At 61.7% G+C, this 17,320-nt stretch overlaps 3 protein-coding genes across 5 annotated transcripts; 2 read left to right on the top strand and 1 right to left on the bottom strand.

Moving 5' to 3' along the window:
- ZBTB48 (zinc finger and BTB domain containing 48) lies at positions 1-5,483 on the top strand. 3 transcript variants are annotated; one of them, XM_034068163.1, is made up of 10 exons: positions 1-761; positions 1,225-1,424; positions 1,851-1,962; positions 2,300-2,392; positions 2,727-2,813; positions 3,067-3,184; positions 3,523-3,659; positions 3,903-4,067; positions 4,142-4,230; positions 4,338-4,477. In XM_034068163.1, exons 1-9 carry the CDS (start codon positions 102-104, stop codon positions 4,184-4,186), a joined length of 1,617 nt encoding a protein of 538 aa, XP_033924054.1. In that variant the 5' UTR covers positions 1-101; the 3' UTR covers positions 4,187-4,230; positions 4,338-4,477. The 3 variants fall into 3 exon arrangements, with proteins under 3 accessions (XP_033924054.1, XP_033924053.1, XP_033924052.1); XM_034068161.1 differs by having other exon boundaries at positions 5-761; positions 3,030-3,184; positions 4,338-5,483; XM_034068162.1 differs by having other exon boundaries at positions 3,903-4,230; positions 4,338-4,505.
- Positions 5,382-12,081, bottom strand: KLHL21 (kelch like family member 21). The gene is made up of 5 exons (XM_034068165.1): positions 12,036-12,081; positions 10,507-11,532; positions 9,100-9,505; positions 7,805-7,877; positions 5,382-7,551 (listed from the first exon to the last, which is right to left on the bottom strand). The coding sequence occupies exons 2-5, from the start codon at positions 11,528-11,530 to the stop codon at positions 7,258-7,260; spliced, it is 1,797 nt and encodes a 598-aa protein (XP_033924056.1). The 5' UTR covers positions 11,531-11,532; positions 12,036-12,081; the 3' UTR covers positions 5,382-7,257.
- Positions 12,082-12,176: 95 nt separating this feature from the next.
- Positions 12,177-16,030, top strand: PHF13 (PHD finger protein 13). The gene is made up of 4 exons (XM_034068160.1): positions 12,177-12,305; positions 12,698-12,799; positions 13,027-13,579; positions 13,961-16,030. The coding sequence occupies exons 1-4, from the start codon at positions 12,267-12,269 to the stop codon at positions 14,185-14,187; spliced, it is 921 nt and encodes a 306-aa protein (XP_033924051.1). The 5' UTR covers positions 12,177-12,266; the 3' UTR covers positions 14,188-16,030.
- Positions 16,031-17,320: the final 1,290 nt, after the last annotated feature.

Genomic DNA, 17,320 nt, shown 5'->3' with positions numbered 1-17,320 from the left:
TATGCCATCAGCCTCACCGTGTTCCTCTCGTGCATGGCCGCTCGCTCCTTCCAGCTCCTCTGCATCTTCAAGCTCCCCGCCCGCTGGCCGCTGTACGAGGCATGGCTCCGGCTCCGGTGCTGTCCGTGGCCGGCACCGCGCTGTGCCGGGCGGCGCTGGAGGCCGCCAGCCCCTCGGTGCCCGCCGGGTACCGTGAGCCCTGGTGCCTGCGGGGGCTCTGCTGCCCCTCGGGGGCTCCGCCGCCTGCTCTGTGCCGCTGCTCGGCGGCTTCTTCCTCCCCGAGGCATTCACCATCCTCCTGCGGCCTCACCGCAACACGGCCGAGCGCTTCCAGGCCTGACCGGGGCCGGTCGCGTCACATCCGGTGCGCTGCCATGGCGGCGGCCGCGGCGCACAGCGTCCGTGTGCTGCGGGAGCTGAACCGGCTGCGGGCCGCGGGGCTGTTCTGCGACGCCACACTGGGGGTGGGCGGCCGGGAGTTCCGTGCGCACTGGCCGGTGCTCGCCAGCTGCTCCCGGTTCTTCCGCGCCCGCGGCCCCGGCGGCCCCGTGGCGCTGCCCGACGGCCTGGCCGACACCTTCCAGCTGCTGCTCGACTTCTTCTACACCGGGCGCCTGGCGCTGACCGCGCACAACCGCAGCCGCCTGCAGGCCGCGGCCGAGCAGCTCGGTGTGCCCGACGCCGTGGCTCTGTGCCGGGCCTTCCGCCCCGCCGCGCCCCGGCAGCGGCCCCGCCGAGCCCCGGTGCCGTCCGGGCCTGTGGTGCGTGAGGGAACGGAGGGGGGGGCGGGGAGCGGTGACACCGCCGGTTCCATCGCACAGGGGGGAGCGGTCCGGGGCAGAGCGGTGACACCGCCGGTTCCATCGCAGGGGGTGAGGGGGGGAGCGGCCCGGGGCAGAGCGGTGACACCGCCGGTTCCATCGCAGGGGGGGGGGGGAGCGGCCCGGGGCAGAGCGGTGACACCGCCGGTTCCATCGCAGGGGGGGGGGGGAGCGGCCCGGGGCAGAGCGGTGACACCGCCGGTTCCATCGCGGGGGGGGGGGGGGCAGAGCGGTGACACCGCCGGTTCCATCGCAGGGGGGGGGGGGGAGCGGCCCGGGGCAGAGCGGTGACACCGCCGGTTCCATCGCGGGGGGGGGGGGGAGAGCCCCGGGGCAGAGCGGTGACACCGCCGGTTCCACCGCAAGGGGGGGGGGAGCGGTGACACCGCCGGTTCCATCGCAGGGCACCCCCCCGGCACCGGAGGAGGCGGCGGACGGCGGCGGAGGTCGGGGGGGCACCGAGGCCGCACCGGAGCAGAAGGCGCTGCGGGGCACCGGGAGCCCCCCCCCGGGCGGCAGCGGGACGGGAGCGGCGGCGCCCGTGGAGTGCCCCACGTGTCACAAAACGTTCCTCAGCAAGTACTACCTGAAGGTGCACAACAGGTAACGCTGCTCTTCCCATCCCGGTCCGTGCGGGGGGGTGTGAGCTGGGGGGGTCCGGACCGAGCAGGGCTGAGGGGTGCACGGGCTGCGGTGGATGGTGGTGAACCGTCCTCCGGTGCTGGCACAGCAGTGGGGATGTGACCTGGGGTGTGGGGAGTGCGGGGTTGGTAACAGAGCAAAGGGGGTGTCTGCAGAGAGGGCAGAGCTCCAGCTCCTCAGGAGCCCTGTGAACGGGGGGGTGGGTGCTGAGAGCCTGACCGTGCTCCACCGGGATCGGCAAACCAGGATAAAAGGCAGGTTTTGGGTGACTCAATACTGGCACTGGGGTCTAAAACCACCTGGACATCCCCTCTCCATTCCCACTTCTCACCAGCCCTCTTGGTGCATCCCTGCCATGACGGATGCTCTCCGGTTGTATCCCCCTAGGAAACACACTGGAGAGAAGCCATTTGAGTGTTCCAAGTGTGGCAAATGTTACTTTAGGAAGGAGAACCTCCAGGAACACGAAGCCAGGAACTGCATGAACCGATCAGAGCAGGTACCCCCGGGAAGCGTCACCGGAGGGCTGGGAAGCGGCTGCTGTTGTGCAGGGCTGGAGTTGGGGCCTGTTACAGCCCCCATGGCACTCAGCTGTCACCCAAACCCCACATTGCCCTGTACCCCACACATCACACAGCCGGGACCCCCACGTCCACTGCTGCTCACATGGCAGCAGCTGCTCTCCCAGACAAGGATGCTCTTTGTATCTTGAGAGATCCAGATCCTGTGGTTGTGGGTTAAACCACGTAACCGGGTCCCAGCACCCTTGTGCCAAGCCCTGACCTGCGCCGTGGGCTGTGTGGTTCCATGGACGCTGATGCCTCCATCTCTTGCAGGCGTTCACGTGTTCAGTCTGCCAGGAGGTGTTCAAGAGGCGCGTGGAGCTGCGGCTGCACATGGTGTCACACACAGGGGACATGCCATACAAGGTCAGCAGTGCCTCCTCCAGCATCCCTACAGACCCTGCCGGCTGCGGAGGGAGAAGGGAACATCTCTGTGGTGTGGGGCACCCAAAGCTCCTTGCCTGGTCGGCAGCAGCACCCTGAGGGTCATCCCCTATCTGTGAGCTGGAACATGCTGTGGGAGGCACCGAACCCAGGCACACTGCGTGGCATTACCAGGGATCTGTGCCAGAACAGCGCTCCCCTGCCTGCTGTGCTGCCGCGGTGCCGGTCCTCTCCTCGTGCTGAAGGGGCTGTGGGGGGCAGCTGGGGGGCAGCTGGGGGGGCAGTTGGGAGCTGAGCCTCCTCTGCTGTCTTCCAGTGCTCCTCCTGTGCCCAGCAGTTCATGCAGAAGAAGGACCTGCAGAGCCACATGATAAAGCTGCACGGTGCCCCAAAGCCCCATGCGGTAAGGGGGAGGCAGCAGTGGGTATCCGGGAGGGAGCTCGCCCATGCTCAGGGTTAGGGAGCGGCACCATTGCCCTGTCTGGCTCTGTTCAGTGGGGCAGGTGTTACAGAGCTCCTGTGAGCAGGGGTTTGGGTACAGGAGCACCCCTCATTGCTTTGGGATGGACCCATGTCCATGGCGGGGTCCTAACCCCTGTGCTCTCCTGTGGCCTTGCAGTGCTCGACCTGCTCCAAGTGCTTTCTGTCTCGGACAGAGCTGCGCCTGCACGAGGCCTTCAAGCACCGCGGAGAGAAGCTGTTTGTGTGCGAGGAGTGTGGGCACAGGGCCTCGAGCCGCAATGGGCTGCAGATGCACATCAAGGCCAAGCACAGGTAGGATGTGAGTGAATACGCAAGCACTGTGTATGTAACCACAGCGGCAAGGGGGTGACTGAAGCTCCTCAGCCTGGCTAACTCATGTTGTTGAGGTGGGAAGTGTGCACCAGCGGCTGCTCCCCACACTCATCCTCAGTGTTCTGTTTCCTGGGCTGGTTATAATGCTCGAGGGGCAGGAGGCTCCAGTTTGGCAGCAGAGCAGCACTTGTGGGGCTCCAAAACACTTGGGATTGAGATGGGTTGGAGCAGGATTCACTTAGGAGCAGCAGCAGCACCAGCACCAGCACCAGCAGCAGTGCCCCACGGGGCTGACAGTGCCACCTCCCTGCCCGCAGGAACGAGCGGCCCTACGTGTGTGAGTTCTGCCACCATGCCTTCACCCAGAAAGCCAACCTCAACATGCACCTGCGCACGCACACGGGCGAGAAGCCCTTCCAGTGCCACCTGTGTGGCAAGACCTTCAGGACACAAGGTACCTCCGGGTGTGCTAGTGGTGCCAAGCACCGAGCGTGTGCTGGCACAAGGGAAGGCACATTCCTGTTACCTCCATTGCCCTCATGCACAAAGGATCATATCGATCCTTTGGCTGATTGAAAAACTGACCTCTCCCCTTCCAAGCCTCCCTCACCAGCCTGGCACACACCGACTGTGCCGCATGTGCCCCATACCGGAGGCACTGATGCAGAGCTCTCCCCTCTCTCCCTGCGCATGGCAGCGAGCCTGGACAAGCACAACCGGACCCACACCGGGGAGCGCCCGTTTGGCTGTGAGTTCTGCGAGCAGCGCTTCACCGAGAAGGGGCCTCTGCTGCGGCACGTGGCCAGCCGGCACCAGGAGGGGCGGCCCCACTTCTGCCAGATCTGCAGCAAGACCTTCAAAGGTAACGGCCGGTGTGGGGCCCACCGCGGTGTGGGGCAGGGTCACTGTGCCAACGGGCTCCTGCTTCCCTTGTAGCCGTCGAGCAGCTCCGCGTCCACGTCCGCCGGCACAGGGGCATGAGGAAGTTCGAGTGCACCGAGTGTGGATACAAGTTCACGCGGCAGGTGAGGAGCCCCTGCTCTGGGGTCGGTGCCGGCACACACCGAGCCCCTCACTGTGTCCCTGCACCAGGCCTGGTGCTGGCACACACCGTGTCCCTGCCCCTCCGCAGGCTCACCTGCGGCGCCACATGGAGATCCATGACCGCGTGGAGAACTACAACCCGCGGCAGCGGAAGCTGCGGAACCTGGTGATCGAGGACGAGAAGGCCGTGGTGCTGGCGCTGCAGCCGCCACCGGAGCCGGACGTGGGCTCGGCAGAGGTGATCGCCGAGTCCCTGTCCCGTGGTGCTCTGCCCGAGGACGTCCCTGTGCAGAGACTCTGCTCCAACGAGCACCTCTCCCCCGCGGCTGTGATGGAGCCGGCGCTGATCATAACCACAGTGCCCGAGGGCTGTGGCACATAGCAGCACCGGAGCGCAGGGAAGGGAGGGCTGGAGCTGCCCTCGGCCATGTCTGTTCTGGAGCTGCGCATCTGTTCCCCTTCCCTGCGCATCTCCCACTGCAGGCTGCGGGAGGGAAGCTCTAATCCAGTGTTGGATGAAGCTGCTCCGTGTGGCTCCTTAATAAACACACACACAGGGTGTGAGGTGGGAGCCGTGGGGGCTCTGTGTGTGTAACACTGACAACTGGCTTCCTATGGGATCTCCTTGCGGCCGGACGGGTGGCTGCCTGCCGTTCACCCCTTGCCTTTGAGCTCCTGATTAAAGCTCACCTTCCCCAGAGCACAGCTCTGCCCCTTGAACACTTCCCAAAGGATTTGTCTCCTCCTTAGCCCTGTCCCTTCTTCACTTCCTTCTGTTGCACTCCTGGTAACTGCTGTTTCTTTGCCCCACTGAAGGCAAGGCATGCCTGGCATCCTCTCACCAGATAGCTGAGCTGATGGTGAACATGAAACACGTTATCTGAAGGAGCTGGAGCCGCCAGCGCTCCATGCTCCTGTGCTGAGGGGTGGGGATGTCTCTTTGGAACACCAGGATCGCTGGGACACTGAGAACTACATCCCTGGATGGGGGAAGTTCATTGGATGTACCCACAATCCCAGCCACGCTCTCCTCTTGCCCACAGCCCAAGTCTCCAGTTTAAACAGTGGGCCTGGAATGAGGATTCCAGTAAAACCCCACAGCAACCATCGTCCCCTCAAGGCAACCGAGAGGTTCATGTGAGGTGTTTTATTTAAACCTATGACAATAAAAATACATTATCTGTACCGGGGATGCCTTTGTTTCAAAGGACAGTGTTAAAACTGCACTCCAAGAGCCGGACACAATGGGCTTTAGCAACAAATAAATACAGATCCGTAACTGGTGAGCCTGTGGGGAATGGGGGAGGCAGGTCCAGCAGCACGAGACACAGTGCCTCTATTTATAGTCTGGCAGGAATACTTGGGGCTGCAATGCACGTTCAGCTGCGCAGCCTCGGAACGGGCTCTGCGGCCTTAAAGGAAGGAGATGCCCCAAGTCCTACATTCCAGCCCCGAGGGTTTCCATCCCAGGCTGCCACGGCACAATCCAGCTTCAAGGCACTGTCAAAGATCCAGACATGGATTCACCAGCGGCATTCCCAGCTCCGCAGCCAAGGAGCAGGGCGTGAGGCAGGAACTGCATTCAAGGCAAACCAGATCCATTGTAAAGCTGTGAAGCTGCTGATGCTGGAGATGGGACCCTGGCGCTCTCCATCTCCAAATGAGGTTCAAATGCAAGTGTTTTCTCTATTGGTTGAAAGCACAAGAGGGAAACGGCAACAGCCTCCAGCCCTGCTCTCCTAGAGCCTTTGGCTCTTGGCTTGTTCACCACACATTCCATGAGTAAACTGCAGCAGCTTCTCTTCTGCTAAGGTAGAAGGAGGAACCCAGCCCAAGCTCACGACGTCCCTTGGGCGAGGATGAAGGCAACTCTCAGGCCAAAAAAACCCAAACAGAAAGGAAACAAGAGAACTAACTACCCTAAAGTACCTACTGCTCAATGCACAGCACTCCAGGCACCTCCTGCACCGCTGCCAACAGCTCAGCACAGTTCTCCTATTGCTCCCATCCCGAGAGCTGTGAGCAGGAGGCACGACAGGCACGAGACCTCTCTGAAGGTCCATTCACACAAGGGGATGGCTTTGACAGTGATTCTGCATCAGGGTATTTAAACGCCTGTTCCCCACTGCAGCTCCTCTAAGGGGGTGAAGAAAGCAGAACTCACCCTTGCTACGTGGAGCCCAGAGCTCAGCACTAGGCAGTACCAGCAGCTTTGCCTGCCCTGGTTCAGGCCTGGCACACCGGGAAGGGGAACAGCTCCTCCCGCAGGCAGCAGCCACCAGCCCCTGGGCTGGGTAAGAACAGGACCAGCTTCTCCCTTCCCCTTAAGCTGGTGATGGGGAATGAAGCAATGGAGCTGTCAGAATGGGGTGGAAAGGTAAATAAGGTGTTTGCTGAAGGGAAAGTGCCTTGGAGGGGAGGGCTGGGAAACAGAGACCTGCAGGAGTCTGAATGCTCCAACCTAACCCCCCGAAACACAGGGAGAGCTGAAGCTCGAGGGAAGATGAAGCTTCATAACCCACAGTGGGGTCCTGGCCATGGTGCACCCGCTCCTCCTGAAGGGATAAACAGGGATCAAGGAGCATGGCCACAGGAGGAAGCTCCATGTTTCACACTAACCTCCCACCTGACAGACCTCCAGCCTTCGGGAAGAGACCATTCCCCCCTCTATCCACGTGCACATGGAGCCTGTCCCCCTCCAAGGCACAGAACAGAGGTGGGGGCCCAGATCCCTGCCCCACCAGACCCTTCTGAACAGGAACTGAAGGCAGAAGTTTGGTGGCAAACGAAGCAGGAGCTCCAGTGAAAGGCATCTGAGCCAAAGCCATGAGCTGTGATGCTGTTCAACACAACTGCTGTGCTTGAGTTCAGCTCCTGGGTCTCCATGAGCAGCTGGAGCCTCCTCCTGCCCAAGGGCCGAGCAGCACATCAAACATCAGAGCTTCCCTCTATGCCCAGTCCAGGTTTGTCTCCCAAAGCAGCACAGGTTGTGGACAAGGACGTCCCTGCTAACGCAGCTCGTTCAGGTTCTGGTTGTGGAGGTTCTGCTGCTGCCTGTTCAAGTTGATGGTGTTGTCCAGTGTGATGGCATCGTCCTCCTGTGTGGTTTCCGGCATGAACTGCCGGAATATGCTGACGCTGCCGTGCCAGAAGATGGGCTCGGGGAGCCTGCCCACCACGCTCCATGCTCGTGTCTCAGGGTCATAGGCTTCCAGGACATCCGACAGCTCAAAGGTGTTGTCGTAGCCACCGGAGACATAGAGCTTCCCACCGAGCACGGCCACGCTGCCCCCAACGTGGACCTACAGGCAAACACAAATACACCCCATGGTCAGAATGGGGGTTCTGGCACTGCAGGGGATGGTAATGGAGTTGGTGCTGTCCTATAGTGCTGCAGTGCTCAGCACCCCAAGGAGCTGGAGCTCTCAGCTTAGCCCCCAGCCACAATCACTTCTGGGTGACTCTGATAGGCTGTAATAGGCAAGGGGCTACAACCCAAAGAGCACTCTGGAAACGCAGCCAGTTGTTAACCGGGGGGGGGTTCAAGTGTCCTACCTGAAGCATGGCCGGGATTTTATCCCATTCATTCTTCGCTGGGTTGTAAACATCCACCTCAGCTGAGTCGTCTCTGCAGGACAGAACATGGGTTATTCCTCCATGCTCCAAACCCCTCCTGCCCTGTCAGCCCCACTTCAACAGCCTGCAATGCTCTGGAGAGCAGAGCACACTGCAAAGGGGCAGGTCCCAAGGCAGAGCCCAGCCTCCAGTATGGGCCCCTCTTGCCGGGTCCAAATCCCTGTGCAGCCCCCATGTCTTCCTCAAGTGCAGTCTTGTTTTGCACCAGCATCTCTGGTGTCTCACAGACCAACTCCCTGCAGGTCAGCACTTCAGGGGCTGCTTCAGGCCTGGGAGCAAAGTTACTGCTATTCTGGAGAGGCTTAAGCCTTCAAGTAACAGCATCCTCCTGCTCGAGGCTTCCACCCATGCCAAATTTAGATGGGCTGAGGATGCAAGAGGAGAGGTATTTGGGCAGCATGACCCCCCCCAAGGAGGTGCTTTAAAATGGGGAAGGAAAAGGAAACCCATAGAACCAGCAGGTGACAAGTGGCTGAATACCCAAACCACCCAACTGGGGCTCACTGAACACTGAGTCCAACAGACAGCCACGAACCAAGACCCCAGTGGGTCACATACGAGGTCTGGGCTGGATGTTGCTTCCTGCAAACCAAGAGGAGACTGAACAGTGAGGAATGTGTCTGGAGGCCGTCAGAGCTCTGCCTGCTCACAGCCAGCACACAGGATGAAACGCTCTGGGCTCACATGCCTGCCCGTTTATTTTTAATGAGGTGGATAACTGAAGCACTCGTGCCACCAGGACAGCCTCGGATGGGTAATTAGGCCCCAGTTTGGAACTGCGCTTAAAAATAGTGACCAATCATTTCATCTTCAGCCTCTTATCTCTGCTGAGAAGGAAGACGTCCTCTCCTGCGCCCGGCTTAACGGTTTCTTGGAGCCTGCTTATTTATAGCAACAAGGGGGGTTGAAGCCAAGAAAACAGAGAAGTCTATTTCCAAGCAGTGCTGCTGACTTCAGCCCCATTTGTACCTGGCTGTTCCCAGCCCCTGGGTCAGGTTCTGATGGTTTGACACAGCTTAAACACAGTCCTTTGAGGTCTGTTTGCAACAGAAGATGAGGAAAGAGGTGCAGTGGTTTCCAGAGCCATCAAAGGAAGCACGGCTGTGCCTTCCCAATGCAACGCTCTCTTACAACCCTTCCCTCTTACAACATGCTTCACAGGGAGACCCTGCTCTTGCCTCATAGGGAAGGAGGCTCCCACTCCCATTACTCACCTTATGAAGTACATGAGCCCATTGAGGGTGACAGTCTTGGGGGCAAAGGACCATGGGGGCAGATGCCCGCAGTTCACGAGGGTCCAGAGATCGCTGTCGGGGTCGTAGCACTGCATGACCATGGACTCCTTGCCGGCCAGGGAGCCGATGGCGAAGAGCTTGCCGCGGCAGGAGGTGGTGGAGCAGTTGTCCATGGGGTACAGCATGGGCTGCAGGGCCTCCCAGCTATCCAGCGTGTGGTCGTAGCGCTCCGTGCTGTCCGAGGCGATGACGTAGAGCAGCCCGTCCAGCACCGTGGAGCTGTGGTACTCCCTGGCCTTCAGCATGGGGGACACCTCTGTCCACTCGTTCACGCTGGAGTTGTACCTCCACACGCAGTCGTAGAGCCTGGAGCCATCGGACCCCCCTGTGGCACAGCACAAGTGTCAGAGCAGGGGCACGTCCTGGGGACTGCAGCAGGGTAAGGTTTAACTGAGGTTTTGAGCCAGGGGGGTTCCCCCTGTGCTGTCCCCTGTGCTGTGACTCAGAACAGCTCCCCAGGTTTGACTGCTTACATCCTGCTAAATAACCATCTCCTTGCCTGTTTTGCAAGCCCTGCTCCATCAGTGACACGGCACAGACAGCGCTCACCTGTGCCCAACCTCCCAACGCCTGTGCTATGAACCAACACTAACCAGAACAGCCAAAATCCCCCTTGCCAAAGCACCAGGCCACCGGCAGCATCAGCACCTCTGCACCTGCCAGGGATGGCTCCCAAGGGCATCCATACAAACACACGGTGTGCAGCCCATCATTAACACACCTCTGCCTTTAGCAGAGCCTGGTTTGGTGCTCATGACCCAAGCACAGTGTTGTGTTTGCCTGCATCTGACCTCTCCTGCATGCCCAGGGCACGCTGCTCTGGTGCCATCCCAGCCTGGCCTGCTCCGCTGCCGCAGGGATGTAGCTCAGAGGCTCCTCCATGCCGATGAGCACATGGCCCTGCAGCGGCTGCGGGAGCAGGATGGGTGCTGGGGAAGGCACCGTGTGACTCATGGGCACTGCCCGGCTGAGGCACTGGGGGCTCCAGCACACCCTGCCCCGAGCTCCTGCCTGGGCTGTGATTCACGGGGCTCTGCACCAAACACCTCCTGCATGGGGAGAAACCCAAACCCTGCCGAGCCACCCCCGGGGTGACAAAGCCCCAGTGCAGGATCTGCTGCCTGCGTGCTCGGGAGCATTACTCATGGCAAAATACCGCCTGGATTAAGACCAGCTGCTAAATCCAGCCCCGACTCCAGGAGCCCTCCACCCGCCTTGGGACTGGAGCCAGGGCAGAGCCTCCAAGTCTGCGCTGTCCGGAGAAAAGCCAAATCCGGTGCCAGAACCCACGCGCTCCCCACGCAAACCCCACGGCCGGTGCCTTACCGGTGACATAGATGTCATTGCCCAACGCGGCGACGCTGTAGCCCCCTCCGAGGTGCTCGGGGAACTCGGCCAGGTAGCGCCAGTGCCCGGTGCGCGGGTTGTAGCAGTCAACGGTGACCAGCTCGTCGCAGTCGCGGTCGCAGCCGCCGACCACGACGAGAATCTCGGCGAGGCCGGTGGAGGGCCGCGGGCGCATGCGGGCGCAGGGGCCGCGGTCGTGCCGGTCGAGGCGGGCGGCCTGGAAGTCGCGTGCCTCTTGCAGGAGGCGCAGGCAGGGCGGGCATCGCGCCACCAGCGGCTCCCCCTCCACGTGCGCCAGCAGGTAGAAGCGGCGCACGAAGGGCAGGCGGACGTGCGCCAGCAGCTGCGGCAGCAGCGGGGCACGGGCGGCCGGGTCCGCGCGCACCCAGCGCAGCGCCAGCTGGAACGCGGCCTCCTCCTTGGGCACACAGAGGCCGTCGTCCCGCAGGTAGGACACGAGGCGCGGCAGCGGCAGCCGCTCCAGCTGCGCTCCCAGCTCCCCCACGTGCCGCAGCACGAAGCGGTGAGCGGCGGCCGCCAGCGCCGGGCAGGCGAAGGCCTCGGCGAAGTCCTGCATGTCCAAGGCGTTGGCCGGCTCCAGCTGCCGGGCCAGCCAGGCCCCGCAGGCCTCCTTGACGGCCGGGAACTGCAGCAGGTCCGCGGCCCGCAGCAGCCGCTCCGCGATGTCCGGGCCCAGCCGCCCCACGCGCCCGGTGTAGGCGAAGTCGAGCAGCCGCGCCAGGCACTCGGGCTCCACGCCGTGCAGCCGCACACGCTCGGCCCGAGCCTCCCGCAGGGCCCCACCGAACATGGCACGGAAGTATCCCGAGGCGGCGGCGAGCACGGCCCGGTGCGCACCGAACTCCCGGCCGCCGGCCACCACCGTCACGTCCAGCAGGCTCCGCTCCGCACGCAGCGCGCTCAGGCCCCGCAGCAGGGACACCGCGTGTGCCGGCTCCGCCGCTGGTGCTGCCGTCCCGGTGCTGCCGGTGCTGGCCGCCATGCCTACGGGAGAGCGCACGGGGTCACCAAACACGGTGTCACCGCACACGGAGCCACCCGGGTCGCACCGGGGAGCGGGTCGGGGCAAGCAAAGGGGGGATGAATGAAGGCAAAGCGGTTATCGCAAGGACACACGGGCCCTGTGGAGGGCGAGGACAGACCCGACAGCCCCGGAGCCGCTCTCGGTGCGGAGCGGCGGCAGTTGCATAACGCGGCGCAGGCAGCGGCCCCCCCGCCCCGTCTGATTCAGTTCCCCGGGGCCCGTCCCGACTCTCCCGCTCCCCCGCGCCCGCTCCGCCCTCGCCGCTGGCACCTCGGGCCGGCCCCGCCGCTCTCCTCGGGGGCCACGGGAGGTCCCGAGCTCCCGGTGGGGCCGCTCGGTACCGAGGGCGGAGGCCCCGGGGGCAGAGCCTCAGGAGGGGCCGCTCTGCCCCATCCCGTCCGGTCCGCAGCGGGTCCGTGTCCCGGTGCCGCCGGAGCCGCCCCCCCCCCCCAGCCCCGCTCACCCCCGCTCCGTTCCGTTCCGCTCCGCTCCTCCCGAGCCGGTGCCGCCGCCGCCCCGCCCGGCCCCGCCCCGCTCCCGGCGGCCCCCGCTCCCACCACTGCGCACGCCCGGACTACGGCTCCCAGCGCGCCCCGCGCGGGTCCGGCCGCCCCCTCCGCCGCCTCCCGCCGGTACCGAGCGGCTCGCGGGTGTCGGTGCTGCCCCGGCCCCGCCCCCGCTCCCGCTCCGGGACATGGACTCCGACTCCTGCGCGTCCCCGTTCGGGCCGGAGGTGAGGGGGGAACGGGAGCGGGTGCGGGGGGGGGGGGGGGGCATCCGCCGCCGCCCGCCCCGGCCGCCGGTGCCCGCTCCCTGCCGCGGGGCCGGAGCCATCTTGTGCCGGCGGGGCGCGGATCGGCGGCGGGGGGGCCGTGCCCTGCGGGGGGGTCGGTCCGGTTGAGGTCCGGTACCGGCACCGGGGGTGCGGGGGGCGGGGAGGGGTGTGCGGGGGGGGGGTACGGTGTGTATGGGGGGGTGTTGGCGGCGGTACCGGCGCCGCTCGCCGCGGGGGTGGGGGTGGGGAGCGGCGGCGGGCGGGGCTCGGTGCGGGAGCGGCGGTGCGGGGCCGGATCGACGGGAGGAGCCGCCGCCGCTGACCCCCCCCCCCCCCCCCCCCCCCCCCAGGACTTCTCCCCCGCCGCCCGGCGCCGCCGAACCGTGGAGGACTTCAACAAGTTCTGCACCTTCGTCCTGGCCTACGCCGGGTACATCCCGTACCCGCAGGAGGTGAGCGGGCACCGGGGCTGACCGCAGCCGGGACCGCGGGGGCACCGGGGCTCAGACAAAAGGAGCTGCGGGGGAGGGACGGGAGGAGGGGGGGGGGAGGAGGAGCCGGGACCGCTCCCGGTGCTCGCTGCCCGTTGGGGATCCCCGGAGCTGCTCTGGGCCATGCGCCCCGGGGGAGGGCGCAGCGATGAGCACAGAGTTAACGCTGGTATCCGGGCCCCGAGCAGGAAACGCCGCTGCGGAACAGCCCCAGCCCCCCCAACAGCACCGGAGGGACCATTGACAGCGATAGTTGGGATCCCCGGTTCAATGACATCCCCTCCTCCGTGGCCCTGCCCGCGAAGAGCAGGAAGAGCTTCAGTCAGCTCAAGCGAGCGAAACCCTATGGGTCCCTGTTCCAGAGGGCCAAACCCGGCAGCTTCCTGCCGGAGAGGAAGCAGATCGATAAGATCAGGAAGAAGAAGAAGCTGAAGAGGAGGGAGACGGAGGTGTCTGCAGAGGAGGACTACGAGGAGAAGCTGCTGGAGCTGGAGGCAGAGGACTCTTATGTAGAGACACCAATGAGCCCCTCGTCCGAGGGCGATGCGCCGTCGGCACCCGAGCACTGCTCGGTGTGGGACTCTGACACCCCCTCCAGCGGGTCCTGCCCTGCCGGTGCGCCCGAGCCGGCCGTGCAGATCCAGAGCGTGGGCAAGCGCACGGTCATCCGGCAGGGCAAGCAGGTGGTGTTCCGGGACGAGGACGGCACCGGCGACGACGAGGACATCATGGTGGATTCGGGTAGGTGGCCTGGCTGCATGCAGAGGGGCAGGTGGTGGTGGTGCTGATCCCTTTGGTACTTCCCTGTAAGGTGAGGATGATGCTGAGGTGCGGAGGGAAGGGGCAGGTGGGGCTTTGGGGGGAAGGAGGGGCTGGTTGGCTGCTTTTGTACTGAACTAAGTGAGAAGCTGCAGCTTTATAGAAGCAGCTGCTTCTCCCCTCCTGGATCACGGCCTCCTTTGTGTGCTGAGTCTCTTCCTGTACAAGAGACCTGGGAACAATGAGCACTGTGCCTGTCTTTGACGCTCAGGTACTTAATTTAGGGTAAATTTGGGTAAAAGGGGAGTAAATCCCGTGTGGGAGATGCGGTGACTGGTAAAACCACTGCTTTAACCTCTGCAGATGACGACTCGTGGGACCTGGTCACCTGCTTCTGCATGAAGCCGTTTGCGGGGCGGCCGATGATCGAGTGTAATGAGTGCCACACCTGGATCCACCTCTCCTGCGCCAAGATCCGCAAGTCCAACGTCCCCGAGGTCTACATTTGCCAGAAGTGCCGGGACTCCAAGTTTGACATTCGCCGTTCCAACCGCTCCCGGACGGGCTCACGCCGGCGCTTCCTGGACTAGGGGGTTTGGATGGTGCCGGGGCTGGGGGGGGTCCCCCGAACTGCTGCTGCTCAGGCTGAGGGGCCGCCCGCCGGCCTGCGGTGACCGGGGTGAGGACAGGCCGAGTGGTCGCAACTGCTGCTAGATATGGATTAGCTCAAGGACAGACCAAGCGGGGCCTTGTCCCGTTACAACCACGGATCGGGTGATGGGGGAATGTACGATACCTTTGCCACGTATGTTCTCTCATCCCATCAGGACACTGCAAACCTCCTCTGTGCTGGGAGGCTCCTCCGAAGGGGGGGGAAGAGGAGGGAGTCTGTGTGAAGAGTCTGAGTAAATGGCCATGTGTTTTAATTTCAGTGTAATATTATCCCTGCCCGTTTGTCTGTACGTATCAGTCTCAGATATTCTAAGGCTCTGTAGGGGTGTTGATGTGTCCCGATCTGCTGCCTCCTCCCCAGGCTCAGGCAGACGAGAGGTCTGGCATTTGGCATCATCCAAGTGAGGATGGGACTTTGTCCTGCGCTGGGGGCTGGCAGGTTGGAAGGAAGAGAGCAGCCCTGTCCCACTGGGGATCAGCAGCATCGGGTTCCTCCCTAGAAGGTCTCTTCTGATGGTGCTTTCTCATGACTTTGTTTTGCATGATCAGCTTGATGTAAGGGGGAGGCTGTTTCCTCCGTTCCCTGGCCCTGTGTTAAGCTCTAAGGTGCTGTTTTAGGCCAATGATGACTCTCCCCTTCCTCAGCCCAGAATTCAAACATGGACTGCAAAAGGGGTCGTAGTAAACCTAGAACCTGGCAGGTCTGCGCTGGGACTCGATCGGTTCCATCCGAGTACTGCAGCTGAGCTCACTTTTGTTTTCACTTTTGGTTTTGGAGCCTGGATTTGTAATCAAAAACCCCAAATCTTCAACCTCTCGGCTGCAAACGATGCAGATAAAAGCAAATGTGGCTCTGCAGGTAGCAAGGTGAAGTGCAATGAAGATCCAGCTGCTGTGGGGGAGTCCTGGAGAGTGCTGAGGCCCTTGATGGGGACTTCCTGGGGATTCCCAAAGGAATCCTGTTGAATGTGATGGGAGTCAGGCCTGTACATGAGGCTGAGATGACAACGCTGTTCCTTAGTGACCAGCAGTGTGTATGGAGCAGGGGTCTTGCCAGCACAGAGCCAGGTTCCCTCCTCTGAAGTCTGCCATAGAGCTGTGGCCAGAGCAGCACCGCAGTGCCCTGGGGCCATGGCGTGTGGGGTGCCAAAGGTCTGACAGCCTGGGGCAGAGCAGGAACTGCACCATGTCTAGCTGCTTCTGACCTGCTGCTGCATCAAACCTCGTTCCACCCACTCCGGGGTCTGAAACCAGCTCCTGTGACACCTTAAGCCCGTGGTGTGGTGCCCTTCAGAAGCCGCACGGAACCACTGAGGAGTCTGCCAAAGACTTGCCCCTGACTGCTCTTTCCAGCCCAAAAACAACCAAAGTCCTCCAATGCTGTGGTTTCACTCTGCCAACGGAACGGCTTCGGGAGACGCCGGTCGTGAGCTGCACCAGGGTCAGACCTGCTCTGAGAGCTGCCATCTCTGTTCACAGCGTGGCTGCAGCTCAACCGGACCTCACCAGAGAAGTGGTGAACTGCCAAGAGAACTGGCTCTGTTCCCCTGAGGTTCCATACTGATCAATGGGACTGACTCTTGTTCTGTTACCTTTCCAGATGTATCCCTTGGATGGTGTCTGACAAGTCCAGCACGTTACAGTATCAGCAGAGAGAAACAAACAAGTAACATCTCCATTCTTTTAGTTGATCACTTCCAGCCATGTATAATTATAGTTTAATTCAGAACTTTATTTTTTCATTAAAACTGTTTTAATGAACCATGTTCTTTTTTCCTCTCAACTGTGAAACAAGTGAACAATGATTCTGTTTTATTCCGAACTCAGGCCTCTGCTGTTATGATTTACCGGTGTGTGGAGCAGCTGTGCCGGGTGGCTGCAGGACCTGATGCCTCAAGCGCTCCTCCCTGAGCCAGGTAGGGATGGGAAGCGCTGCAGACACCTCTCATGTACTGATGGGTGTCCCCACCCCTCCTTGCACAGGCTCTGTTACAAGGTAGACTTGTAGGAGTGATGGCCCCCAGTCCTGCTATGGGGCTGCACTGAGGCCCCGAACCACCCAAGGGGTACCAGTGCCACCTTGACTCCTGCACATGCTCAGCCAGCCATGCTGAAAGCAGCAGCCTTAGACCATGGCAAGGGTAAAAGATGGCTCGACTCTTCAGAAATGGCACTGGATCATGGCAGAAGTCAATCTCTGGTTGGTTATAGCTTCTGTTTTAATTCTATCTGTAATATTGTGCTAAACAGAGGCCCCAGAGGAGCTGAGCTGTAAAATGGCAGCTTCTCAGAGAGCAGAAATGGTGGTAGTGAAAGCAGTGGTTGCTGCTCTCAGAGTCCCTTTAAAACTGTGCACTGGTAGGAAATGAGGGGAGGAAGAGGTGGCTGGAGTGTGTTCAGCAGGAGACCGACCCCAGACCTGGCTCTGAGGAGATGGGCACAGACTCCACACATGGGCACAGTTCAGCAGTGCTACAAACACTGTGAGGAGGGCTTGGAGTGCTGCAGAAAACCTGCTGCAGCAGCTTCACGGGTGGGGAAGAGCACTCACAGTACCTGAACAGAGGGGAAAAGCAAGAGCTGAGTCCTTGGAGGGTGATCTGGCAGGACAAAACAAGCTACATCTCATGATGTTCAACAGGGCACAGGGGCAGGCTCCTGTTGGTGTTAATTGTGAGGGATTTTGCTTTAACAAGAGCTGCAAATTCAGGTGTTCAAAGTACAAAGTTAAGGTTTATCTGTCCCTTGCACAGCAGCTCTGGCTGAAAGGATGAGCATGTGTTCCCTGCCCCTTGTTCAGGTACCTGAAGCAGTTCTGGCTCTGTTACAGAGGGATGTGCCACCTCCCTTTCTATGGCATCCTGCAGTTTGTACCAGAAGATGCCTCTCTATTACAGGACATAATGGCTGGAGGGAACAACGTGCTCTGCCCCTTAGAAATGTTAATTTTCGAGTGTAAAAACACCATGGGGCATCTCAAGTACCAAAGCAGCTTTCAGAATCACAATGCTGTCTGTCTACATTTTAATGCAGACTCTGCAAGCAAACACT

Source organism: Melopsittacus undulatus, chromosome 12 (assembly GCF_012275295.1).
Source record: "Melopsittacus undulatus isolate bMelUnd1 chromosome 12, bMelUnd1.mat.Z, whole genome shotgun sequence".
In the NCBI taxonomy this organism is placed as follows: Eukaryota; Metazoa; Chordata; class Aves; order Psittaciformes; family Psittaculidae; genus Melopsittacus; species Melopsittacus undulatus.
Note: the sequence above shows the minus strand (reverse complement) of the source record. Positions and strands in the feature narration are given on the sequence as shown.

Bases quoted from the DNA above. Each gene is read 5' to 3' on its own strand.
- ZBTB48 (XM_034068161.1), top strand. From the start codon at position 102: ATGGCTCCGGCTCCGGTGCTGTCCGTGGCCGGCACCGCGCTGTGCCGG. The intron at 762-1,224 runs GTGCGTGAGGGA...GTTCCATCGCAG, and splicing joins CGGTGCCGTCCGGGCCTGTG to GGCACCCCCCCGGCACCGGA. The intron at 1,963-2,299 runs GTACCCCCGGGA...CATCTCTTGCAG, and splicing joins GCATGAACCGATCAGAGCAG to GCGTTCACGTGTTCAGTCTG.
- KLHL21 (XM_034068165.1), bottom strand. From the start codon at position 11,530: ATGGCGGCCAGCACCGGCAGCACCGGGACGGCAGCACCAGCGGCGGAG. The intron at 7,878-9,099 runs GTGAGTAATGGG...TCTGTCCTGCAG, and splicing joins GGGCTCATGTACTTCATAAG to AGACGACTCAGCTGAGGTGG. The intron at 7,552-7,804 runs GTAGGACACTTG...GTTTGCCTGTAG, and splicing joins AAATCCCGGCCATGCTTCAG to GTCCACGTTGGGGGCAGCGT.
- PHF13 (XM_034068160.1), top strand. From the start codon at position 12,267: ATGGACTCCGACTCCTGCGCGTCCCCGTTCGGGCCGGAG. The intron at 12,306-12,697 runs GTGAGGGGGGAA...CCCCCCCCCCAG, and splicing joins CGTCCCCGTTCGGGCCGGAG to GACTTCTCCCCCGCCGCCCG. The intron at 13,580-13,960 runs GTAGGTGGCCTG...TAACCTCTGCAG, and splicing joins GGACATCATGGTGGATTCGG to ATGACGACTCGTGGGACCTG.